The sequence below is a fragment of the Phaenicophaeus curvirostris genome, chromosome 26 (assembly GCF_032191515.1).
Source record: "Phaenicophaeus curvirostris isolate KB17595 chromosome 26, BPBGC_Pcur_1.0, whole genome shotgun sequence".
NCBI classification, from domain to species: Eukaryota; Metazoa; Chordata; class Aves; order Cuculiformes; family Cuculidae; genus Phaenicophaeus; species Phaenicophaeus curvirostris.
Genome location: NC_091417.1, coordinates 4350341 through 4375797, shown reverse-complemented (window position 1 = coordinate 4375797; position 25457 = coordinate 4350341). Strand labels below are relative to the sequence as shown.

The following is a 25457-nucleotide window of genomic DNA, read 5'->3' as shown; positions in this document are numbered from 1 at the left end:
CACACCCCCCCCGGTAGGATTTGTGGGGATACATCCCCCTCTCTGTGCCCTCCCTGGGTGCCTCACTCCCTTCTCTGCCCAGCAAAGGGGTCTCAGCCCAGGAGGGGGGGACGGACCCCCAAAATCCCCAGAGCTGCTGCAGGGAGGGGAGCCCTTGGCAGCCCCCAGATAACGCCGGGGCCGTTATCGGAGCATCCAGCCCGCAGCTACCGCACCTCCTGGAACCAGTGGGTGCCACCAGGTCCCCGAAGCGGCCCCCCCCAAGCCTGGGGGGCCTGGAGCTGCGGCACCAGCCACGTCCTACCTGCCGGGGCATCGCATCCCCAAGCTTTTGGGGGGCTGGGGTGTGTGTGTGGGGTGCACACGCATGTGTGTGCAAAGCGTGCTCAGCTCACCCTTCTCTGCACCCCAGGATAGAATCATAGAATCACCGAATCACCAGGTTGGAAGAGACCCACTGGATCATCGAGTCCAACCATTCCCATCAATCACTAACCCATGTCCCTCAGCACCTCGTCCACCCGTCCCTTAAACCCCTCCAGGGAAGGGGACTCAACCCCCTCCCTGGGCAGCCTCTGCCAGTGCCCAATGACCCTTTCCATGAAAATTTTTTTCCTAATGTCCAGCCTAAATATCCGGAGCCGGGGGCTGGGAGCCCTTCGAGGGAGCGTGCGCGTGCAAATGTGCGTGCATACACGGCCGTGCGCGTGCACGTATGAGCGTGCACACCTGAATGTGCATGCATGCAGGTGTCCTTGCACACCTGCCCGTGCACACACACGTGCACGTGGATTTGCACTTACACATGAACCCCTCATCTGTCCCACCACCTCTGCAGGGCACCCCAAGGACGCCCGTCCCACAGCACAGAGGGAAACCCGTCCGTGTCCCCCCCCAGGAACCCCCCTTTTTTTATTAAGAAAAAAAAGGGAAAAACCCCAAGAAAGGAGGGGGGGGGGGCAGCTGGAGGTTTCCCGGGGTTCCCTGCAGGGAAACCCCAACCCTCGTAAACAAGATAGTGGGGGACACGGGGAGCGCGGGCGGCCGAGTGGCCGGGGAGACTGATGGGGCGCAGGCAGGCGGCAATCAGGGCGCAGCCTCTGCCATGCAAGATGTTGCGCCCCGATAATCTTGTTTATGGGGGTCCAGGAGCCCGAGCCAGGGGAGATTAGGGAGGGGAGCGTGACTCAGGGCATTTGGGCGCGTTCCCCGCGCCGTGCGGCTCTTTCCTCACCGGCAGCTGCAGGCAGAGCCCGCACAGGGGCTGGCGGCGAGGACAGGGGCACCCCAGGGTAGGTGGGGGTGACGGGGAGCGGTGTCACCTGCGGGGCGGGGGGAGCATCCCGGGTATCCCGGTTGTGGGGTGGGTGATGCCGCCGGCCGCGGCACGGAGCCTCGCCTCGCCGCATGGGCTGCGTGGGATGCACGGGCTCCATGCTGAGCCGCGACGGGCAGCGGGAGGGAGCTGAGCCGCACGGATGGTGCGGGATGTATGGGCTCCGTACGGGTTCCGTACGGTCCCACACGAAGCCAGGCTGTGTGGGAGCAGGGGCGATGCGTGCTGTGGGGTGTATGGGTATCCACGCTGGATCTACGGCGCAGGAGGTGGGAGGCCAGTCCCGAATCGCGCTAGTCGTGTGCTGTGGGATGTATGGGCTCCATACTGAGCCCCGCTGGATATATGGAGCAGGAGGTGAGAACCCAGTCCTGAATCACTCTATCCATGTGCCGTGGGATGTATGGGCTCCATACTGAGCCCCGCTGGATATACAGAGCAGGAGGTGAGAACCCAGTCCCGAGCCAAGTGCCATGGGATGTATGGGTTCTATACTGAGCCATGCTGGATATACGGTGCAGGAGGCGAGAGCCGAGTCCCGAGCCACACTGGCTGTGTGCCGTGGGAGGTATGGGCTCCATACCGAGCCATGCTGGATATATGGTGCAGGTCAGTCCCAAATCATGCTGTCGATGTGCTGTGGGATATATGGGCTCCATACTGAGCCACGCTGGATATACGGTGCAGGAGGCGAGAGCCCAGTCCTGAATCACTCTATCCATGCACCATGGGATGTATGGGCTCCATACTGAGCCACGCTGGATATATGGTGCAGGAGGCAAGAGATCAGTCCCAAATCATGCTGTCGATGTGCTGTGGGATGTATGGGCTCCATACTGAGCCACGCTGGATATATGGTGCAGGAGGCGAGAGCCCAGTCCTGAATCACTCTATCCATGTGCCGTGGGATGTATGGGCTCCATACTGAGCCCACGGGCTGTGCAGTATAGGAGGTGACGGGCTCTACATCGCACACGCGGGGTGTGCGAGGCACGGGCTCCACGCACACGACGTATCCGAGGTGCTCTATATGGTGCACACAAGATCTCTGGGTTCACACCCCCCCTGGTGTGGGATGCGTGGGCTCTATACGGCGCGAGGTTGGCACGGGGCTGGATTTGGCACGTCTAGGTGACCTGGCTGCAAGGTGGTGGCCCCCATGGGACCCCCCCCCAGCCCCTCACCGTGGCCTCGGGGCGGCGTGGGGGGCAGCGGGAGGCGCGGGCTGACATCAGCGGGGCGTTATCAGCGGGGCGCAGTGGGGCTGATGCGAGGGCTGCCAGCGGGGCTGGGGGGGGGCCGGGGGGCCGGGGGGCCATCGCCGCAGGCCAGGCGGGGCAGGAAGGAGGAGGCCGTGTCCGGAGCTGGCCGTGGCTCCCGTGGCCGCCCGTGGCTCCCGCGCCCTGTCGGGGAGCCCGTGGCACCAGCGGGGGGGGGGTCTCCGTCACCCCCATCCTGGCTCTCGCAGCCCCCAGCCGGGACTCAGCACCTGCAGCACCCCGGTGAGATCTGGGGGGGGGGGCTCACGCCCCTCCTGACCCCCCAACCCTGACCTCACAGCCCACCCTGAGCCTCCTGGGGGGGTCACGGGACGGCGGGGCGAGGGGCACCTGGGGACACTGTCCCCCTGACCTTGAGAATCCCCATGGGAATCGGGGTGGGGGCGCAGGGGGTTGCAGGGCAGGACCCCCCCGGGGCTCTGGGCTGGGGCAGGAGGGGGGGGTGGGGGGCATGGGGGTGTCCGGATGCTGGGGTCCCCCCGGGGCAGGTGGGGGGCAGCTAGGGGGGCGCCCCCTGGTGGTTGCCCCTGGTATGGCCTGGGGCAGCTGGGGGGCAGCTGGGGGGCTGCTGAGGGGCAGCTGGGGGGCAGTTTGGGGGGCAGTTTAGGGGGCAGCTGGAGGGATGCTGGGAGGCAGCTTGGGGGGCAGTTTAGGGGGCATCTGGGGGGCAGTTTGGGGGCATCTGGAGGGCAGCTGGGGGGCAGTTTGGGGGCAACTGGGGGGCAGTTTGGGGACAGCTGGAGGGCTGCTGGGGGGCAGTTTTGGAGCAGCTAGGGGGAGTTTGGGGGCAGCTTTTTGGGGCACAAGGAAGGAGGAGGGGGGAAGCAAGGGAGTGGGGGGTATGCACAGCCTGTATCTCGCCCCCACAGCACCCACGGGTGTGGAGGCTTCGGGTGCTGCGTGGGGATGCAGGCAGCAGGGCTCCCCCCACCCCAGCTCTGCACCCCGGGGTCCTGCGAGGTGCTGGTACCACCCTGCTTTGGGACATCAGGCTGTCCAGGGAGGGGGTTGAGTCCCCTTCCCTGGAGGTGTTTAAAAAATGAGGTGCTGAGGGGCATGGTTTGGTGGTTGATGGGAATGGTTGGACTCAATGATCTGATCGGTCTTTTCCAACCTGGTGATTCTATGATTCTATGATCCCAGCGGTGCCTCAGTTTCCCCCCTCCCAGCCTGTGCGTGGGGTCCACGGGGCCCTCACTGGCACGAGTGGGCACGGGATGCCGCATCCCTAGTGGGAAGCTGCCAGGGCTGTGCCCTTGCGTGACGTCGGTTCCCATCCCGGATGGCAGCAGGGCAGGGCACCGCATCCCTGGGGACCCCGAGACCTCCCGGCCCTCAGGGAGCGGGTTACGCGGGCAGCGGCTGCGGGACTATCTCGAGCATCCGTGCCGGGGGACAAACCCCACGTCCAAGGGGGGCACCGAGCGCTGCGTTGGCCTCTCCTAACGTGTTTTCTCTCCTTTACCCCACGCTCGCTCCAGCGCAGCAGAGCGCTGGGTTATGGTGCCACTGGATTGACTGCCGAGCCTGGAGCCATGGAGGGGCCCGGCCAGGTAGGGACACCTGAGCCCTGGCTCTGCCGCTGCGCCCCGGCCGGCTCCCCCCGTGGCATCACCCTGAACCCCCTTCTCTCTGTCCCACAGGAGGCTTACGAGGAGGGGATGAGGAGGAGCCTGGACCCTGAGGGCTACGAAGACCACGGCATAAAGGGCTCCCACCTATCGCTGGGGGAGATGAGCAGTGAGTGGTTCTGATGGGTGCTGGGGGACACCAGGCACGCACGGGCACCTGCATCGCGTGGGGGATGGCGTCGCAGGGGAGCAACGTGCTCTAGGAGCTGGCGTTGCATGGGGAACGGGCGCTGGTGGGTGCCAGCGTCGCTGGGGCACCAGTGATTCGAAGCCGCATGTTGCACGGGCACCAGATTTGGGAGTGTGCTGGCTGTGCACGGGCACCAGCGCGGCCCAGGCGTGTTGTGTGAGCACCAGCGTGGGTGCCAGCACTGTACAGGCGCCAGCACTGCATGGGCACTCGTTATATTGGCACTAGTGTTGCATGAGCATCAGTTTTGCATGGGCATCAGCGTTGCATGAGCATCAGTTTCGCATGAGCATCCGCGTTGCGTGAGCATCGTCGCTGCATGGGTGCCAGCATCATCCCACGGGCAGCAGGGCTCGCGTGGAGCCCAGGGTGGCCAGGCAGGGACACGCAGCCCTCGGGATCCCATTTCCCAAGGGCAGTGCCATCCTTTGCTGAGCCCGTGGCGCCGGCGAGGTGCCACCTCCAGCACTAGGCCTGTTGGGACACCCGGAATCCCCGAGATGAAGACAGAAAATCCCCGGGGAGGGAGGCGAGGGGAGCTTTGGGGGAGCTCTGCATGCGCCGCAGCATCCGAAGCTCACTTGCTTCCGAGCTGCCGCCTTGAGTGGGGGCTTGAGCTGCGCCGGCTGCCAGCATCCCGACTCTCGGGGTGGCACTTGGGGTGGCAGAGGTTGAGGGTAACGCTGCCGCCTGTTCCGCGCAGGGGCCAGCGCCAGCACCGGGTCCCCCTCGCAGGGCTGGAGGGCCAGAGCCGAGGAGCTGACGCCCCTGCGGTGAGTCCCCCAAGCCGGGGAGGTGCCCGGCCGGCACGGGCGAGGGGTGGCCGCCAGCACCCACAGACACCCAGCGCTGACCCCCCCGTCCCGGCGCGGTGTGTTTTGCAGCCGGTATCTGCCCAGCCGCCGGGGACGCTATGACCTGGACGGGAGGAGGCGCGAGGCCGGGGCCCCCCCGGGACAGGCGAGCCGCCGCGGCGGAGGGCAGCGTGAGTGACCGCGGGGGCACCGGGGGACGAAGCTCAGCCCCAGCGTGCGTCCCCCCCAGCCCTCCGTCGCGCCGCCTGCCCCCCAGCTTTGCCGCTGGCATCCCCCGTGCTTCACGGGGGTGACCGTCACCCGGGCGTCAGGGCACGCCGCGGGGTGACCGCTGCCACTCGCCCGTAATCGCCTGCTGATTGAGGATAAATAAAGGCTTTGTTTGGGGTGAGGACAAGAACCACTTGGGGCTGAACGTTGGCTGGCGCCAGGCGGCTCGGTGGCGGTGGCAGCGGGCAGGGACGAGGACGGGCTCGTGCCCACGTGCCACCGTCGGGGACACCGAGGGACACCCTGTCCCCGCTCCGTGGGCGCAGCATCCTTCGGCCACCACAGTGGGATGCGGGTCCATGCGGCATCACCCACCCGCTGACGTGGCTGGGGACACCGAGGGGACCGCAATGGTCCCCACCGAGGTGGAAGGGGACATGGCGAGCGTGTCCCCAGCACTGGGACGGCCGCGGGTGGGCGGGAGCCACGCTGGTGTTTACTGTCAGCAAACCCAAAGTGCTCCAGAATTTATGGTGCACACAGCGTGGCCGTGGGGCGTGGGGCTCGGCCCCCACTTTATATGAGCAGAGCTCCCGGGGCCATGGGGAGCGCAGGGGGGGGCGCAGGTAGGTGGGGGACGCGGATGGGGACATCTCGAGCTCCTGGGGTCTGGCTGGTCGGGGATGTGCTGTCCCTGTGACAGAGAAAGGGCAGCGCTTGGTGCCGGTGACAGCGACCGTGGTGACTTCTCCAGGCTGGCAGCCTGCCCTGGGATGCGGGTCACAGGGATGTGAGGAGCGGGAGGTGAGCTCTGCAGGGTGGGGGGTGATGGACCAACCCATCCAGCAAACCCCGACTGGGTTTAACGATGAGGACATTGAGGTCGATGAGGTTGTTGAGGTCGGTGCACGTCCAGCAACCCCAGCTGGGTCTGGGACAGGGTGGCGGTGGGTGGACACGTTCAGGTAGCCCCAGTCGGGTCTGGGATGCAGGTGATGGAGCAGGGGACGCATCCAGGCAACCCCATGTGGGTCTGGGATGGGGGAAAGGATGGGGGAGGCACCTCTAACAGACCCCAGCAGGGTCTGGGCCAGGGCAGGGAGCAGCTAATGCAGCCGTGGCTCCACTCACAGCTCCATCGGTGACCGATGTGGACCTGGAGGCAGCAGGGAGTAGGAGGATTGTGTCCCAGCGGGTCACACATGAGGTGAGTGCTGACCCCTATTTCTGGGGGGTGGGCAGACCATATCCACCAGGGCATGAGGAGCTGCTGGCTCTGGGGCTCCGGGGGGTCCCCGGTGTGGCCGAGGTGACCCTCACGCTCCCCTGGCTCTGGCTGCAGGGCTATGTGGAGCTGCACGAGCTGGTCATGGACCGCAACAAAGAGCTGTTGTGGATGGAGGCCGGCCACTGGCTCCAGCTGGAGGAGGACTTCAAGGAAGACGGGCACTGGGACCAGCCCCATCTCTCCTTCCTGACCTACCGCAGCCTCCTGGAGATTCGACGGGCTTTGGCTAAAGGTGGGGACACCAGCTGGGGCTGGGCTGGCAGCAGGGACCGTGAGCCGGCTGGCCAGTGACCGAGCTGTCCCCGCAGGTGCCGTGCTCCTCGATGTGGCGGCCCCCTCGCTGGCTGCCATCGCCCACATGGTCATTGACCAGCTGATCTACGAGGGGCATATCAAGCCCCAGGACCAGGAGGACATCCTGAGGACACTGCTGCTGCAGCACAAGTACGGGAGAGCCGGGAGCCTCAGGGGACAGGACGAGAGGGAATGGCCTCAAGCTCCGCCAGGGGAGGTTCAGGCTGGACATTAGGAAAAAAATTTTCATGGAAAGGGTGATTGGGCACTGGCAGAGGCTGCCCAGGGAGGGGGTTGAGTCCCCTTCCCTGGAGGGGTTTAAGGGACGGGTGGATGAGGTGCTGAGGGACATGGTTTAGTGATTGATGGGAATGGTTGGACTCAATGATCCAGTGGGTCTTTTCCAACCTGGTGATTCTATGATTCTATGACGGGGGGACCCCAGTATCTGGGCTGGATCCAGCCCCAGCAACTCACATAGGAGCTGGCCCAGGGTGGAAAATCCCCCCTGTGTTTTTGGGGCTGTCTTGTGGGGGTTTGGGGGGGGAATCAGTGGTGCTGTCCCATCTGACGCCACCCCTCTGGCTGCTCTAGACACCCAAGCGAGGCCGAGTCGGTGGGGATCCTGCCGCTGGCGCTGCTGCAGCGCTCGGGCACTGCCGGGGCAGAGACGGAGCAGCCGCTGCTGCAGGAGCAGCAACACCTGGAGATGCACAGGCTGGCCGGGACCGAGCAGGCGAGCGGCGACGGGGCTTTAACGGGGGACAGGGGGCATTGGGATGCCGGGGTCGGGAGTGCCAGGTCCAGCTGTGGCGAGCTGTGTTTCCCCAGGGAGCACACGCACCCACGTTTCCACACGCGCTCCCGCAGGCTCAAGCGTGCACGGGCGCAAACGCACCCCAAATTTCCACACCCCAATTTCTCTTGCGCTTGCACGCTCAAGCACACTCGAGTGCACGTGCATCCACGTTCGCGTGCAGGCACATCGCCGTGGGATGGTGCAGGGGTGGCAGTGAGAGAGCTGGGTGTGCAGGGAGAGGCGGGGGGCACATAGGGGATAGAGGGGGACGGGGATGGAGAGGAACATGCAGGAGCAGAGGGGCTGTGCTGGGGATGCTCACCAAGAACATCCAGCTCACCGCTACCATTTCTCTGCCTGCCACAGAGCCCAAGCGGAGCCACTAAACCCCAGCTCCCCGAGAAGATCCCCGAGGATGCCGAGGCCACCCTGGTCCTCGTGGGTGAGTGGTCAGCAGGGCTGCGGGCGCAGGGCTAGGTCGGGGGATGCAGGGTCAGGGTGGTGGGTGCAGGGCCAGGGTGCGCAGTGCCTGCCTGCTCGCTCACTCGCTGCTTTTCTTGCACCTTTTTTTTTACTCTCACTGCCCTCGCTGCCGCCTGCCACTGCTCAGCACTGCTCTCTGGGCCCCGTCTCCCCATGTCCCTTATCCTCATGTCCCGTTTCTCTAGTCCCCTGCATCTGGATGCCCCCATGTCCTCATGGCCCTGTGCCCCCATGTCTGTGTGTCACTGTGCCTCTGTCCTCGTGTCTTTGTGTGCCTAATCCCATCCATGTTGTCCCTTCACATCCCCGTGCCTCTGTGTCATCTTCTCTCCAAGTAAGTCTGTCCCTGCACCCTTGTATCTCATTGTCTCCGTAACCCAATGTCCCCATATCCCTGTGCCTGCCCCCCTGTGACTCCCATCCCATCCCATCCCATCCCACCCCATCCCATCCCATCCCATCCCATCCCATCCCATCCCATCCCACCCCATCCCACCACATCGCATCCCATCCCATCCCACCCCACCCCATCCCATCCCATCCCATCCCATCCCATCCCATCCCATCCCATCGCATCCCATCCCATCCCACCCCATCCCATCCCATCCCATCCCATCCTCCCCCCAGGCTGTGCAGCCTTCCTGGAGCAACCAACACTGGCCTTTGTGCGTCTGAAGGCTGCGGTGACGCTGGACGCCGTCCTCAACGAGCCCCTGCCTGTCCGCTTCGTCGTCGTGGTCCTGGGCCCCGACAGCCCCCACATCAGCTACCACGAGATCGGCCGCGCTGTCGCCACCATGATGTCTGAGAGGGTGCGGATCACCTGCCACCGGCACTGCTGTCCCGGGTGACAGCCCTCCTGGGCACCCCAAAATCCCCAGTCCTGGGGCTGCACCCTCTAACAGGGCTCCTCCATCTGTGCCACATCCCTCTGTGTGCTCATGTACCTGTGTCCCCAGGCCATTGTGTCCCATCGACCCCATACACTTGTGTCCTCATCCCTCTGGGTCTTCATGTCCAATGAACCCCTGTCCCTCTGTCCCTACGCATTCCTGTCCCTGTGGCCCTGTTCTCCCATGGCCCCATCCAGCTCTGTCCCCATATCCCTGGGGACGAATCATAGAATCATAGAATCACCAGGTTGGAAAAGACCCATCAGATCATTGAGTCCAACCATTCCTATCAAACACTAAACCATGTCCCTCAGCACCTCGTCCACCCGTCCCTTAAACCCCTCCAGGGAAGGGGACTCAACCCCCTCCCTGGGCAGCCTCTGCCACTGCCCAATGACCCTTGCCATGAAAAATCTTTCCTAATGTCCAGCCTGAACCTCCCCTGGTGGAGCTTGAGGCCATTCCCTCTCGTCCTGTCCCCTGTCCCTTGGGAGAAGAGCCCAGCTCCCTCCTCTCCACAACCTCCTCTCAGGCAGTTGCAGAGAGCAATGAGGTCTCCCCTCAGCCTCCTCTTCTCCAGGCTAAACACCCCCAGCTCTCTCAGCTGCTCCTCTTCTTCTCCAGCCCCTTCCCCAGCTTCGTTGCTCTTCTCTGGACTCGCTCCAGAGCCTCAACATCCTTCTTGTGGTGAGGGGCCCAGTACTGACCTCAGGATTTGAGGAGCGGTCTCCCCAGTGCCGAGTACAGAATGTCCCCTTGTCCCCAAGCTCCTGTGTCCCTATGTCCCCAACGTTCCAGCGTTCCCTTTTCTCCCCACATCCTCACGCTCCCCATCCCCAATCCCCCTGTCCCCGTGCCGTCATCCCCGTGGGGACGCTCAGGGAGCGGGTGGGTGCCCAGCAGCCCCCAAAGGTGCCGGAGACGGCTGAGCTCCTGTCCCCGTGCGACCCCGCAGGTCTTTCGCCGGGACGCCTACCTGGCCGATGGTCACCAGGACCTGCTGCAGGGAGTGGACGATTTCTTGGAGGCCAGCATCGTCCTGCCACCCACCGAGAACCCAAGCGAGCAGCTCCTCCGTAGCCTGGTGCCGCTGCAGCGCCAGCTGCTCCGCCAACGCTACCAGCCGCCCGAGAAGGCACCGAGCGAGGGCTTCCCGAAAGACTTGGGTACGGCCAGGGCCACCCCAACCTTCCCATACCCCCGTCCCCAAGGCTGGCAGGACCCCCCCTCGCAGGTGAGGTCCCCCCACAGCTGAGTGTCGTGTCCCCAGGGCCGGAGGCGCCAGCGGGGGAGGACGACGACCCCCTGCGCAGGACGGGGAGACCTTTCGGGGGGCTGGTGCGGGACATCCGCCGCCGGTACCCCAAGTATCTCAGCGACATCAAGGACGCCCTCAACCCGCAGTGCCTGGCTGCTGTCATCTTCATCTACTTCGCGGCGCTGTCACCTGCTATCACCTTTGGAGGCTTGCTGAGTAATGGAGGGGACGGGCTAGGGACGCAGGGCTGGGGGCTGGGGGACCAGGGTGACAGCGCCTGCAGCATCGTGCCCCGGGGACAACCCCAAGGGGGGTTATTGCACCCCCTAAACTCAATGCCGATGAGTTTAGCATGGGGAGCGTTGTGCCCCCAGCACCCACCGGCTCTGCTCCTCTCCAGGTGAGAAGACCAAGGGCATGATGGGGGTGCCCGAGCTGCTCGTCTCCACCTGCGTGCAGTGCGTCCTCTTCAGCTTGCTCAGCGCCCAGCCCCTGCTTGTCGTCGGCTTCTCAGGACCCCTCCTCGTCTTTGAGGAAGCCTTCTACTCGGTGGGTGCCTCCCCCCAGCCGCCGCGTGTCCCCCACCCACCATTGGTGGTCTCTGCAGGGGGGTCACAATGTCCCCACCAGCCTTGGCAGAGGCAGCGGGTGCTGCCATGGGGGGTGACGTAGCGGGGATGCCACATGCAGGATGGCACAGGGGTGCTGTGTGGATGATGGCACAGGGGTGATGTGACATGCATGATGCCATATTACAGAATCATAGAATCATTAGGTTGGAAAACACCCACTGGGTTATCGAGTCCAACCATTCCCATCAATCACTAACCCATGTCCCTCAGCACCTCGTCCACCCAGCCCTTAAACCCCTCCAGGGAAGGGGACTCAACCCCCTCCCTGGGCAGCTTCTGCCAGGGACCAACCACCCTCTCGGTGAAAAATTTTTTCCTAATGTTCAGCCTAAACCTCCCCTGGTGGAGCTTGAGGCCATTCCCTCTCATCCTGTCCCCTGTCACTTGGGAGAAGAGCCCAGCTCCCTCCTCTCCACAACCTCCTCTCAGGGAGTTGCAGAGAGCAATGAGGTCTCCCCTCAGCCTCCTCTTCTCCAGGCTGAACACCCCCAGCTCTCTCAGACGCTCCTCTTGTTCTCCAGCCCCTTCCCCAGCTTCATTGCTCTTCTCTGGACTCGCTCCAGAGCCCCAACATCCTTCTTGTGGGGAGGGGCCCAGAACTGACCCCAGGATTCGAGGAGCGGTCTCCCCAGTGCCGAGTCCAGAGGGAGAAGAACCTCCCTGGCCCTGCTGGTCACGCCGTTTCTGATCCAAGCCAAGATGCCACTGGCCTTCTTGGCCACCTGGGCCACTGCTGGCTCATGGTCAGTCGCTGTCAACCAACACCCCCAGGTCCTTCTCCTCCAGGCAGTTTCCAGCCAGACTTCTCCTAGTCTGGAGCTGCTCAGGGTTGTTGTGCCCCAAGTGATGGCTGATGCCAAATAGATGATACCCTGTAGGTGATGCCGTGCGAGGCAGGCACTGCCATAGGGATGCTGCCGGATCAGAGGTCCCACAGGGGTCCTGTCACACTGGGGTGACACTATCCCCACCTCAGCATCCTTCAGCCCCCACGCAAGAGGCTCAGGGACATTGTTGGGACCCTGGGGTCCAGCCCACCCGTGCCAGGAGCTCTGGGGGCTGACAGGGCTGTGCCTCTGGCTCCCCAGTTCTGCAGCAGCAACGACATGGAGTACATCGTGGGCCGGGTCTGGATCGGGTTCTGGTTGATCCTGCTGGTGCTGGTGGTGGTGGCCTGCGAGGCCAGCTTCCTCGTGCGCTACCTGTCTCGCTACACCCAGGAGATCTTCTCCTTTCTCATCTCCCTCATCTTCATCTACGAGACCTTCGCCAAGCTCGTCACGGTAAGGGGCGTGGGGGTCCCGCGGTGGGAAGATGGGGGGGCCTGCAGATAGTGGTCATCACCCGGGTTTCCATAGAAACTGTGGGAGCCGGGTGAGGAACGCAGGCAAGAGATGGAGCTCATTTCCCTAGCATTTTCTCCCCCTTCCCAGGTGTTTTCCAGCTCAGACTTCTCTCTGCAGGGAAATTTTGGGGCAGATGTCCCACCTGGGCCACAGCAAACACGGTCCTTGCCTTGGAGCTACCCAGAGACCCCCGATTTCTTCCCCCACTCCCTGTCTCAGACAATGTCCAGGTGGCCAGTAGCAGTAGCACAGTGTCACCTCATGCACTGGGTGCCTACAAGGACCATCTCTGGTGCTGGAGAGGTGACACGAGGGACATGTGCCCCCGTCACAGTGAGGTGCTCCCTTCTACAAGTTCAGACCAACCCCAAGCACGTGGTCTACAGCGAAGCCACGCTCCTGCTGTGCCACCTAGCCCCTGCTCCAGCCCCATTTCCAAAGGAGCATGGAGAAAACTGTCCCTAAAACCAGCTCCCTGCTCACCGTGTGCCAAGCTCCCAGCCTCACCGGCCATCCTGGCACGCACCCCGCGTCCCCACACCCACCCAGACGGTGCCACAGCCTCCCAGCACGGTAGGAGCAGCAGCGTAGGGGGACCCCTTCCTCCCTCACCCTCTCCCTTTCCCCCCTAGATCTTCCAGCACCACCCTCTGCAGCGGCAGTACACTGGGAAAGACGTGGTGGACCCCAGCGTGCCGCAGCCCAACACGGCTCTGCTGTCCCTCGTCCTCATGGCCGGCACCTTCTTCCTGGCCATCTTCCTCCGGCAGTTCAAGAACAGCGCTTTCCTACCTGGCAAGGTGAGGATGGAGAGGGCACAGCGGTGTCCCCTCACCCCACTGCACCCTCGGTGAAGGTGAAATTGGGGCTTGGCATACGCGGTTTCCCCAAACGGGCTGGCTGAGACCGTGCAAACTCATTGCATGCTCCCCCGAAGATCTTTGCTAGAGATCCCTGCTGGCAGGGACGGGGTGGTGGTGGGGAACCCCTCGGCTGGGTGGGAACAGAGATAGGCTTAACGTGGTCGTGGTGCCTCCACAGGTCCGACGTTTGATCGGGGACTTTGGGGTCCCCATTTCCATCTTCATCATGGCGCTGGTTGACTTCCTCATCATGGACACGTACACGCAGGTCTGGGAGCGGCAGGGAGGCAGGGCTGGGGGAGGATGAGCGTCCCCAACAAGGGGATGTGGACCTGGGTGCTTGTCCCTGTGCCCTATCCCCTCATTCCCCCGTCTCTGCTCCCATCCAGAAACTGAAGGTCCCCAGAGGGCTGGAGGTCACCAACTCGACCCTCCGGGGCTGGTTTATCAACCCCCTGGGGCTAAATAAGACCTTCCCCATCTGGATGATGTTTGCCGCTGTGGTGCCCGCCCTCTTGGTCTTCATCCTCATCTTCCTTGAGACGCAGATCACCACGTGAGGACCGGGGGGTTACGGGGAGGGAGGGGAGCACTGCAGGGTGCCTGGCAGGACACGGATGGAAGGAAACCTCCCACCTCTAACTCTTCAATCTCTGTCCCCGGCAGCCTCATCATCAGCAAGCCTGAGAGAAAGCTCGTGAAGGGCTCCGGCTTCCACCTCGACCTGCTGCTGATCGTGGCCATGGGAGGGCTGGCCGCCCTCTTCGGGCTGCCATGGCTAACTGCCACCACAGTCCGCACCATCACCCATGCCAACGCCCTCACAGTCATGACCAAGACCTCTGCGCCCGGCGAGAAATCCCAAATCTTGGAGGTCAAGGAACAGCGCATCAGCGGCTTGTTGGTGGCTGTGCTCATTGGTGAGTGGGAGAGGTGCCTCTAACTGGGGCAGCGAGGGCTTGGTGCCCCTGGAGGCTCTCCCTGACCTCTCCATCTCCACCGCAGGCGTCTCCATCCTCATGGAGCCCATCCTGAAGTACATCCCGCTGGCTGTGCTCTTTGGCATCTTCCTCTACATGGGTGTCACCTCCCTCTTCGGCATCCAGCTCTTTGACCGCATCCTGCTCTTGCTGATGCCACCCAAGTACCACCCCGATGAGCCCTTTGTCACCCGGGTGAGTGAGCCCTGCGTCGCCCTGCGTCACCCAGCTGGGCGGCTGCGGGTTTGGGATCGTCCTGGGCTGCGGGTTTGGGATTATCCTGGGCTGTGGCACCCCATAGTGCCGCCTGCAATTGCATGGGGCTCCCCAAAGAGCCTTCTCCTTCAGTGCTGACCCTTGCTGGGCTGTTTGGGCCACTGGCCTTGCCCCCACTCGGCACCTCAGGAAGGTTGTGGGGTGCTGGACCCACTACCCTGACCCTGCTGGGCTCCTCATCCTGTAGGTGAAGACTCGGCGGATGCACCTCTTCACCTTCACTCAGATCATTGTCCTGGTGGTGCTGTGGGTGGTGAAGTCCACCCCAGCCTCTCTGGCGCTGCCCTTCGTCCTCATCCTCACCGTGCCCCTGCGGCGCTTTCTGCTGCCCAAGATCTTCCGGGACGTTGAGCTCAAATGTGTACGTAGCCCTGGCGCAGGCTGGGAGTCATCGTGGCACTGTCACTGTCCCTGTATCCAGTCCCATCCCTGTCCCAGTCCTCATCCCCATCCTTGTCCTCATCCCCATCCTTGTCTCCATACTTGTTCTCATCCCCATTTCTGTCCCTGTCACATTCTCATCCCCTTCCCTGTCCTCAGCCTCATCCCTGCCCCTGTTCCCATAACCATCCCAGCCCACGTCCCTGCCCCCACTCCAATCTCTGTCCTCACCCATGTTCCCATCCCTGTCTCCATCTCTTCTCTTTCCCTATTCCCATATTCACCCCTGCATCTATCCCTGTCTCCATCCCCAACACTGTCCCTGTCCTCATTCCTGACCCATACCCTCCCTGTCCTCGTCCCCATCCTTATCCCCATCCTTGTCTCCATCTCTTTCCCCATCCTTATCCCCATCCTTTTATCCCCATCTCTTTCCCCATCCTTATCCCCATCCTTTTATTCCCATCTCTATCCCCATCCTTATCTCCATCTCTTATCCCATCCTTGTCCCCATCCTTATCCCCATCCTTATCCCCATTCTTTTATCCCCATCTCTTTCCCCATCCTTATCCCCATCTCTTCCCCATTCCTTATCCCCATCTCTTTTCCCATCCTTATCCCCATCCTTGTCCCCATCCCAACCTTATCCCCATCCTCATACCCATCACTATCCCCATCCTTATCCCGACCTTTTTCCCCATCCTTATCCCCACCTCTTTCCTCATCCTTGTCCCCATCCCATCCTTCCATCCCATCCCATCCCATCCCATCCCATCCTTCCATCCCATCCCATCCCATCCCATCCCATCCCATCCCATCCTTCCATCCCATCCCATCCCATCCCATCCCATCCCATCCCATCCTTCCATCCCATCCCATCCCATCCCATCCCACCCCCCTAACGCTCTCCCCTGTCCCTCCAGCTGGATGCAGACGATGTCGTGGTGAACTTTGAGGAGGTGGAGGGCACGGACGTATACAACGAGGTGCAGATGCCCAACTAAGGGCTTTGCTGCCGCCCCCGCCACCCCCCACACCCCCCACACCCCCTCGCTTGTGGCTCCTCCGCTGCCATCCCGGGGTGTGACGAAGGGGGACACGGTCCCCACACCCCCGTCCTCACCTGCGCACCCTGAGAATGGAGCTTTCTTATTTTTTCCTCACCCCGCTTCACCCCATGGAGCCCTTTCCCTCCCTTTCTCCTCCGCTTTGCACCAGCAAAACCATCCCAGCTGCTCTGCCGCACTCACCGCATCTCCGGGGTCGGGATGTAAATACTCCAGTGAGGGTTTTATATATTTACAATGAAGATAGTCATGCTAAAAACATTAAAAAAAAAAATTATGCTGATGCTTCTGCAGGTAGGATTCGCTCAGAGCTAAATTAAAGACCCAAAAAGCACCTTAAAAAACAAAAAAAAGATAAAAAAAAGCAAAGTAACCGCAAAGAGTGATCTGTATATTTGATGCTAGCGATTAGGGGAGTTTGTAATTTATTTCTAGAGGCTGGTGGTGCTCCTGCCCGTGGCGGGGGCCACGCGTGTGTGTGTATATACTGGAGAGAAAGTATATAAAAATTTACAGTTTTCTAGAAAGGCTTATTTTAAAGGATCCTGGTCAGGGCCTAAACTCTACAGACCAGTCCCGCAGCGTGGTTAACTGATGAATTAGTGTTAGTATCATTCCTTTATATTTTTTTTAGCATTTCAGTTAAATCTGTGTAGTTTTTCCTTGATTTTTCCCTTGCTTGCTGACCGTGTCTTGCCCCGTTTCTACAAGGATTGCACCCAAACCAGCTGAGCATCCCCCGATCCTGCAGCGTACGCGATCAGGCTGAAAATATGCTCCTTTTTGCATAAATCGGAGCTGGGGGACCCCAAAACCAGCCCTGGGGATAGCCAAGGGGGTGCAGCCGCGCCAGGGGCTGCGCTGCCTCCAGTTTGGGTGGCTTTAGTTTTATTAATTACGTGTCCAAAACAATGTTGGGAGCTTTGAGGGTTTCGCCTTCCCTTCCCCACCTACCTCTGTATCAAGCTTTAATAAAGAAATTATTACGATCAGAAAGGAAGTGGGGTTTTTCTTCTACCTCCCCAAAAAAAAATGAGCAGCAGCATCCATCGGAGGTGTCGACCACCCTGGGATGCTCAGCACGGCTCTACCAAGATCCTTGCCACGGTGTCGCCCCTCCAGACCACGCAGGCACTAAATTGACCCCAATTACCTGTAATCTCATTAAGGAGAGTGAACGATGCCTGCCCAGGCGGGGGAAAGGGATGTGCCCGCTGACCCAAATGGGGCAGGCACGGGGGTCAGTGTCTGCGATTGCTCCTGACCGTGACCCATGGGGCAGGGGTAAAGCCTGCAGTGGTCACCACCTTTTCCCCAGCCCAATCGTAGAATCACAGAATCACCAGGTTGGAAAGGTCCCACTGGATCATCGAGTCCAACCATTCCCATCAGTCACTAACCCATGTCCCTCAGCACCTCATCCACCCGTCCCTTAAACCCCTCCAGGGAAGGGGACTCAACCCCCTCCCTGGGCAGCCTCTGCCAGGGACCAATGACCCTTTCTGTGAAATTTTGTTTCCTAATGTCCACAGAATCACAGAATAACCAGGTTGGAAGAGACCCACCGGATCATCGAGTCCAACCGTTCCCATCAAACACTAAACCTCCCCTGGTGGAGCTTGAGGCCATTCCCTCTCGTCCTGTCCCCTGTCCCTTGGGAGAAGAGCCCAGCTCCCTCCTCTCCACAACCTCCTTCCAGGGAGTTGCAGAGAGCAATGAGGTCTCCCCTCAGCCTCCTCTTCTCCAGGCTAAACACCCCCAGCTCTCTCAGACGCTCCTCTTGTTCTCCAGCCCCCTCACCAGCTCCGTTCTCTTCTCTGGACTCGCTCCAGAGCCTCAACATCCTTCTTGTGGTGAGGGGCCCAGAACTGACCCCAGGATTCGAGGAGCAGTCTCCCCAGTGCCGAGTCCAGAGGGAGAAGAACCTCCCTGGCCCTGCTGGCCACGCCGTGTCTGATCCAAGCCAAGATGCCATTGGCCTTCTTGGCCACCTGGGCCACTGCTGGCTCATGGTCAGTCGCTGTCAACCAACACCCCCAGGTCCTTCTCCTCCAGGCAGTTTCCAGCCAGACTTCTCCTAGTCTGGAGCTGCTCAGGGTTGTTGTGCCCCAAGTGCAGGACCCGGCTTTTGGCCTTGTTAAACCTCATCCCGTTGGTCTCAGCCCATGGATCCAGCCTGTAGCTCCAAGCCCTTTTATTTTTTTTGGAGACGGAGGTATTGGATGGAGCAGCTTCCCAATCCGCATCCGTGGTCCAGCTGTGCTGGGTGCCATCAGGAGGCCTCCAAACATCGCTGCCGTGTACACCGTGGAGCGAGGCATCTCCCTACACCCTTTCCTCCTTGTTTTCCACTCGGGAAGAGCTTTTATTGCTGGGGAGATGCCAGCGAGGCCACCGCCACGGGATCCAGCTGGTTTGGGGGGGATGTAGGTCAGGCTCTCATCTGAGCTCGGCTTAGGGCAGCGAGACATGGTTGTGACCGGGCCCTGCTGCCAGGGGAAATTCAAACGCACTAATGATTAGATTTGCTAATGAGGAGGGGGGGGGGAAGCACAGAGCTGGGTCATATCAGAGCATACGCCATGGAATGGGGGTCAAAACCACACAGCCCCATCGCAGGGGACCTGTACGGCCCGCGTCTGTGCTCCCCAACCAAAACGGCCTTGTAGGAAAAAGAAAACAAAAGATAAAATTTAAAAATGTTCATTTCCACATGCTCGGCCTGATTGTCTCAGAATATTTTGTTGTGGGTTTTTGAATATTATTTTTTTCTAATTTTTCCCTCTTGCAAAACAGTGACATTTCACCTAATTTAGACCAAGAAAAACAGCTCAGCTGAGGGCGTTTTCCACGCAGGATATAAGTACATATATATATATAAATATATGGGGGGGAGGCGTTAAGCTTTCACTGGAGGGATTAACCGCCGGGCGCTGGAGCTGCTGGTTGGCACCTTGGCAGCCAAACCGGCTGCAGGCAGGATCGTGGGAAGTGGCAGAGGAGATGTCCAGCTTAACCTTTTCTTGGGGATACAGCATAAAATAAACCATCTACACCCCCTATCGCACCCCTAGATGAGCTGGGGGGGGAGAGGTGATCGCACCCAGATTTGCAGATTTATTATTTTTTTTATATATATATAAGCAGGGGTGAAAATCTCCGGGGTTTTAGCTGTTCCCACGCAGCCGGATGGAGAGGCTCCTGCTGGGGCCACGTTCCCAGGCCTCATCCTGCAACACCAGAGCTTCCCAGCGGGCAGCCCGCACCACTGGAGCTCACGGTAACCACTGTGCAAAGGGACCGGAGCTCACGGTAGCCGGTTGTGCAAAGAGGCCAGAGCTCATGGTAGCAAGAGGCTGGAGCTCATGGTAGCCGCTGTGCACAGAGACCGGAGCTCACGGTAGCTGGTTGTGCAAAGAGACTGGAGCTCACAGTAGCTGTTGTGCAAAGAGACCAGAGCTCCCGGTAGCCGCTCTGCATGGAGGCCGGAGCTCATGGTAGCCGGTTGTGCAAAGAGAACAGAGCTCACGGTAGCTGCTGTGCAAAAGACCAGAGCTCACGGTAGCCACTGTGCAAAGAGGCCGGAGCTCCTGGTAGCCGCTCTGCATGGAGGCCGGAGCTCCCGGTAGCCGGTTGTGCAAAGACCAGAGCTCATGGTAGCTGCTGTGCACGGAGACCGGACCTCCCGGTAGCCACTGTGCACAGAGGCCAGAGTTCACGGTAGCCGCTGTGCACAGAGGCCGGAGCTCCCGGTAGCCGCTGTGCAAAGAGACCGGAGCTCCCAGTAGCCGCTGTGCAAAGAGGCCAGAGCTCCCGGTAGCCGCTGTGCAAAGAGGCCGGGGCTCACGGTAGCCACTGTGCACAGAGAGCAGAGCTCCCGGTAGCCGCTGTGCAAAGAGGCCGGAGCTCCCGGTAGCCGCCATGCACAGAGGCCGGAGCTCTCACTAACCGGTTGTGCAATGGCCGGAGCTCACAGCAGCCACTGTGCAAAGAGACCAGAGCTCCCAGTAGCCGGTTGTGCACACAGGCTGGAGCTCACGGTAGCCGGTTGTGCACAGAGGATGGAGCTCACGGTAGCCGGTTGTGCAAAGAGGCCAGAGCTCATGGTAGCCACTGTGCATGGAGATAGGAGCTCGTGGTAGCCGGTTGTGCACAGAGACCGGAGCTCACGGCAGCCGGGTGTGCAAAGAGGCCGGAGCTCCTGGTAACTGGTTGTGCAAAGAGACCGGAGCTCCCGGTAGCCGCTCTGCATGGAGGTCGGAGCTCCCGGTAGCCGCTGTGCACAGAGACCGGAGCTCTCGGTAGCCGGTTGTGCAAAGACCAGAGCTCATGGTAGCTGCTGTGCACGGAGACCGGACCTCCCGGTAGCCACTGTGCACAGAGGCCGGAGTTCACGGTAGCCGCTGTGCAAAGAGGCCGGAGCTCCCGGTAGCCGCTGTGCACAGAGACCGGAGCTCCCGGTAGCCGCTGTGCAAAGAGGCCGGAGCTCCCGGTAGCCGCTGTGCAAAGAGGCCAGAGCTCCCGGTAGCCGCTGTGCAAAGAGGCCGGAGCTCCCGGTAGCCGCTGTGCAAAGAGGCCGGAGCTCCCGGTAGCCGCTGTGCAAAGAGGCCGGAGCTCCCGGTAGCCGCTGTGCAAAGAGGCCGGGGCTCACGGTAGCCGCTGTGCACAGAGAGCAGAGCTCCCGGTAGCCGCTGTGCAAAGAGGCCGGAGCTCCCGGTAGCCGCTGTGCAAAGAGGCCGGAGCTCCCGGTAGCCGCCATGCACAGAGGCCAGAGCTCTCACTATCCAGTTGTGCAATGGCCGGAGCTCACAGCAGCCACTGTGCAAAGAGACCAGAGCTCCCAGTAGCCGGTTGTGCACACAGGCTGGAGCTCACGGTAGCCGGTTGTGCAAACAGGATGGAGCTCCCAGTAGCCGGTTGTGCAAAGAGGCCAGAGCTCATGGTAGCCGCTGTGCATGGAGATAGGAGCTCACGGTAGCCGGTTGTGCACAGAGACCGGAGCCCACGGCAGCCGGGTGTGCAAAGAGGCCGGAGCTCCTGGTAACCGGTTGTGCACAGAGGCCGGAGCTCCCGGTAGCCGGTTGTGCAAAGAGACCGGAGCTCCCGGTAGCCGGTTGTGCACAGAGACCGGAGCTCCCGGTAGCCGGTTGTGCACAGAGACCGGAGCTCCCGGTAGCCGGTTGTGCAAAGGCCGGAGCTCCCGGTAGCCGGTTGTGCACAGAGGCCGGAGCTCACGGTAGCTGCTGTGCTCAGAGACCGGAGATCAGGGTAGCCGGTGTGCACGGAGGCTGGAGCTCCCGGTAGTCAGTTGTGCAGAGAGACCGGAGCTCACGGTAGCCGCTGTGCAAAGAGACTGGAGCTCCCGGTAGCCGCTCTGCGAGGAGGCCTGAGCTCCCGGTAGCCGCTGTGCACAGAGACTGGAGCTCCTGGTAGCTGGTTGTGCACAGAGGCCGGAGCTCCCGGTAGCCGCCGTGCAAAGAGGCTGGAGCTCCTGCTAACCGGTTGTGCAAAGGCCAGAGCTCCCGGTAGCCGGTTGTGCACACAGGCCGGAGCTCTCGGTAGCCGGTTGTGCAAAGAGACCAGAGCTCCCGGTAGCCGGTTGTGCACACAGGCCGGAGCTCCCGGTAGCTGCTGTGCAAAGAGACCGGAGATCAGGGTAGCCGGTGTGCAACGAGGCCGGAGCTCCCGGTAGCCGGTTGTGCAGAGGCTGGAGCTCCCGGTAGCCACTGTGCAAAGAGACCAGAGCTCCCGGTAGCCGGTTGTGCAGAAACTGGAGCTCCCGGTAGCCACTGTGCAAAGAGGCCAGAGCTCCCGGTAGCCGGTTGTGCACAGAGACCGGAGCTCCCGGCAGCCGCCGTGCACGGAACGCGGGGCTCGCCGGCCGGTGCGGGGCGCAGGAGCCCCGCGGCCATCGGGGCCGCCGGTGCGGGGCCCTCCGGTTACCGGGAGCGGCCCGGGGCGGCCCCGCGATGGCCGGTAATTTGCAGGCAGCTGCCCGGCCGGGATTGGCTGCGGGGAATGACGCCCCGAACAACAAAGGTGGAGTTGGAGAAATTGCATTAAAAAAAAAAAAAAAAAAAAAAATTAAAGAGCGAGCCCGGGGAGCGGCGGGAGGGGAGCGGCCGCCCCCGCCGTGTCCCGGCCGGGCAGGGAGCGCGGCCCCCGCCGCTCCCCGGGGGCGAAGGGACCCGGCTCGGCTCCCCTCCCCCGCCCCCACACCCCGCTTCCCCCCCTTATATTTTTTTCTTCTTTTTTTTTTTTTTTAAGCTCTCTCTCTTTTCATTTTTTTTCTTTTTTTTTCCTCTCTTCTATTTTTTCGTGTCTTTTTTTTCCTCTTTTTTTCGTCTCTGTTTTTTTCCGCCTTTATTTTTTCATCTCTCTGTGGTTTTTTCCTCTTTTTTCATCTATTTTTTCTCCTCTCTGTTTTTTCTCGTCTTTCTCTCTTTTTTTCTCGTCTTTCTCTCTTTTTTCCTCGTCTTTCCGTCTCTCTTTTTTTTTTTTTGTCTCTTGTTTTTTTGTCTCTTTTTTTTCCGTCTCTCTCTCCTTTTTTTCCGTCTCTCTCTCCCTTTTTTTCCGTCTCTCTCTGGTGTTTTTCCTGTCTGCTTTTTTTTTCTCTCTCTTTTTTTTTCTCTCTCCCTTTTCCCCCCCTCTCTCTCTCTTTTCCCCTCTTCTTTTTTCCTCCCTCTTTTCCCCTCTCTCTTCCCCCCTCTTTTTTTTTTTTTTTTTTTTTTTATGCAAACGCCGACCGACGATTGTTGCACATGTAAGGACATTTTTTTTTTTCCCCTTCCCCCCCCCCTCCTCCTTTCCCTCCTCTCTCCTTCCTCCTCCTCTTTCTCTCTCTCTCTCTCTCTCTCTCCCTCCAGCCCCAGTGTTGCAAAAGCAAAGCTAAGCGGAGCAATAAAAAGCGCGGCGGCGGCGGCGGCGGGGGAAGCGGCGGGGCTGGGCGCGGAGGCGGCGGCGGCGGTGCCCGCGGAGGCTGCGGCGGAGCCCTTGCGCGCAGAGCCCGGCTGATTGGAAGAGCCGAACGCGGCGCCATGGAGGCGGGGGGAAAAAAAAGCGCCGTCGTCTCTGCGGGGACTGGGAGCGCGTCCACGCCCGGGGCCGGCGCCGCAGAGCTGGCCGCCGTTCAACCGCTCGCTCCCCGCCCCGGCCGCCCCGCGAGCGGCTCCCCGGCCCCGCAAGGTACGTGCCCCGGCCGAGCCCCGGGGCCGCCCGCCCGTCCCTCCGTCCGTCCGAGGAGGAGGAGGAGGAGGAGCCGCTTTGTTCCTCCCCGGCCGAGGCGCCGCGGCCCCGGCTGGGCGCGCGTCAAGCGGGGCTGGAGAAGGGGGGGAAGAAAAGCGCCGTGGGGGCTCAGCCGGGGCTCGGGCGGGGGCAGCGCCCGGCTCGGCTGCCTCGCGGTCCCCCCCTCCCTCCCTTCCCTTCCCTTCGCTTCGCCTCCTCCCCGCTCCCTCCCTCCCTCCTTCCCGCTCGCCCTCCTCCCTCCCCGGCTGCCGCAGCTGGAGTCGGGGCAGCCTTCCAGCGCTGCGCTTGTTTGTCCGCGGCCCGGTGAGTCCCGGGGCTCGCCTCTTCCCCCTCCCCGCTCCATCCCACCCCCTCCCCGCTCTTTTTTTTTCGGTTATTTGTTTTTTTATAAATATTTTTCCCCCCCCTTTTTTGTTTTTTTTTTTTTCGGTTTTTTTTTTTTTTCCTCCCCCCCCCCTCCTTTCTTCCTTTCTTCCCCCCGGGCGCGGGGGCTCCCCCGCTGGGTGGGTGGAGGGGGGTTTGCGGGCTCGAGGAGGGGGTTTTGCGGGGGGGGGGGGGGGGAGGAGGGGGCGGCGAAGCGGGGGAAGCGGCGGGCACGGGAGGGGGGGGGGGGGGTCGGATTGGGCAGCGGCCGCTCCCCGGGGGTCGGTGCGGGGAGGTCGCGCTGCCCTCGCCCGGCTCGCTGCAGCTGCCCGGCCGCCCCCAGCCGGGCATCCCCGCCCCCCCCTTCCCCCTCCTCCTCCTCCTCCTCCTCCTTCTCCTTCTTCTCCTTCTCCTTCCCCCAGCGGCTCCGGCGCGGGGCTGGGGCTGCGGCGGCTCGGATCGAGCTCCCTCCCCCTTCTCCTCCTCCTCCTCCTTCTTCTTCCAGCGCCGCCGCCGCCGCCTCCTCCTCCTTCTCCCCTCTCCTCCTCCCCCTCGCAGCCCGGAGAGGTGGGTTTGTCTCGGCTTTATAACCGCGCCGGCTGCTCGGAGGAGCGGAGGCGGGGGCAGCGCGGCCATTGTGCCCGGTAACGGGGGCGGAGGGGGGGGGGGGGCGGTCCGGTGATGGAGAAGAAGGAGGAGGAGGAGGAGGAAGGAGAAGGGGGGGTGGGGGGGTGGCCCGGGGACAGCTCGGAGAGGGGAGGGGAGGGGGGGGGGGGAGGCGCCGCGGGGCCGCGGTCCCACCCGGTTCCTGCCGCCCGGCGGAGGAGGAGGAGGAGGAGAAACGAGGAGGAGGAGGAGGCGCTGGCCGGCGGCAGGGCATGTGCGGGCTCCCCGCCTCCGCCCGCCGGCCCGGCCCCTTCCTCCCCCGCCTCCTCCTCCTCCTCCTCCTCCTCCTTCCCCCCGGGCGCGGGATCCGGCCCCCCCACCCCCCGCCCCTCCGGGATCCCGCACCCTCCCCACCCCCCCCGCGCCCCCTCCCGCCCTCCCGGGGATCCCGGTGCGCGCGCAGCGGCTCCGCCCCCCAACCACCCCCCCCACCCCCCCTCGGTTCCACCCCGGGGACAGCCCCGGCCCCCCCAGGGCTGATCCCACCTCGACTGATCCCCATCTGCCCCCTTCCCAGGGCTGATCCCACCTCAACTGATCCCCATCTGCCCCCCCCGGCTGATCCCACACCGGGGTGATCCCCATCTGCCCCCCCCCCCGGGACTGATCCCACCTCAACTGATCCCCATCTGCCCCCCCCGGCTGATCCCACACCGGGGTGATCCCCATCTGCCCCCCCCCCCGGGGCTGATCCCACCTCGATTGATCCCCATCTGCCCCCCCCCCGGGGCTGATCCCACCTCAACTGATCCCCATCTGCCCCCCCCGGGGGCTGATTCCACCTCAACTGATCCCCATCTGCCCCCCCCCGGGGCTGATCCCACCCTGACCGACCCCCATCTGCCCCCCCAGGGGTTGATCCCCTCCCAACCAAACCCCATCTGCCCCCCCTGGGGCTGATCCCATCCCAGCTGATTCCCATCTGCCCCCCCCGGGGCTGATCCCACCCTGACCGACCCCCATCTGCCCCCCCCCCCCCCCATGTTGGTCCCTGTTTTCCCCCCAGGATCCCCTGCCCTGGAGCGATTCCTGCTCCCACTGATTCTCGGTGGGTCCCCAAGACGATCCCGATGCCCCCCCCCTACCCGGGGTGATCGCCCCCCCCCCCCCCCAATCCCAGAGCTGGATTCCCTCCCAAAGCCAGCTCTACCCCCCCCACCT

General features: G+C 62.3%; 1 protein-coding gene across 3 annotated transcripts; it reads left to right on the top strand.

Annotated features, from left to right (window-relative positions):
• Positions 1 to 1276: 1276 nt before the first annotated feature.
• Positions 1277 to 17018, top strand: SLC4A1 (solute carrier family 4 member 1 (Diego blood group)). 3 transcript variants are annotated; one of them, XM_069877277.1, is made up of 21 exons: positions 1277 to 1292; positions 4260 to 4356; positions 5141 to 5210; positions 5322 to 5422; positions 6596 to 6669; positions 6805 to 6982; positions 7059 to 7194; positions 7639 to 7780; positions 8210 to 8285; positions 8954 to 9138; positions 10175 to 10385; positions 10490 to 10693; positions 10878 to 11026; positions 12198 to 12392; positions 13088 to 13255; positions 13497 to 13586; positions 13708 to 13874; positions 13985 to 14238; positions 14324 to 14493; positions 14762 to 14935; positions 15879 to 17018. In XM_069877277.1, exons 2-21 carry the CDS (start codon positions 4278 to 4280, stop codon positions 15957 to 15959), a joined length of 2904 nt encoding a protein of 967 aa, XP_069733378.1. In that variant the 5' UTR covers positions 1277 to 1292; positions 4260 to 4277; the 3' UTR covers positions 15960 to 17018. The 3 variants fall into 3 exon arrangements, with proteins under 3 accessions (XP_069733378.1, XP_069733379.1, XP_069733377.1); XM_069877276.1 differs by lacking the exon at positions 1277 to 1292 and adding an exon at positions 4123 to 4169; XM_069877278.1 differs by lacking the exons at positions 1277 to 1292; positions 5141 to 5210; positions 5322 to 5422 and adding an exon at positions 4121 to 4169.
• Positions 17019 to 25457: the final 8439 nt, after the last annotated feature.

Coding starts and splice junctions, on each gene's coding strand:
- SLC4A1 (XM_069877276.1), top strand. Junction 7,781..8,209: donor GGCTGGCCGGGACCGAGCAG/GCGAGCGGCGAC, acceptor TGCCTGCCACAG/AGCCCAAGCGGAGCCACTAA. Junction 13,256..13,496: donor GCGCTTTCCTACCTGGCAAG/GTGAGGATGGAG, acceptor GTGCCTCCACAG/GTCCGACGTTTGATCGGGGA.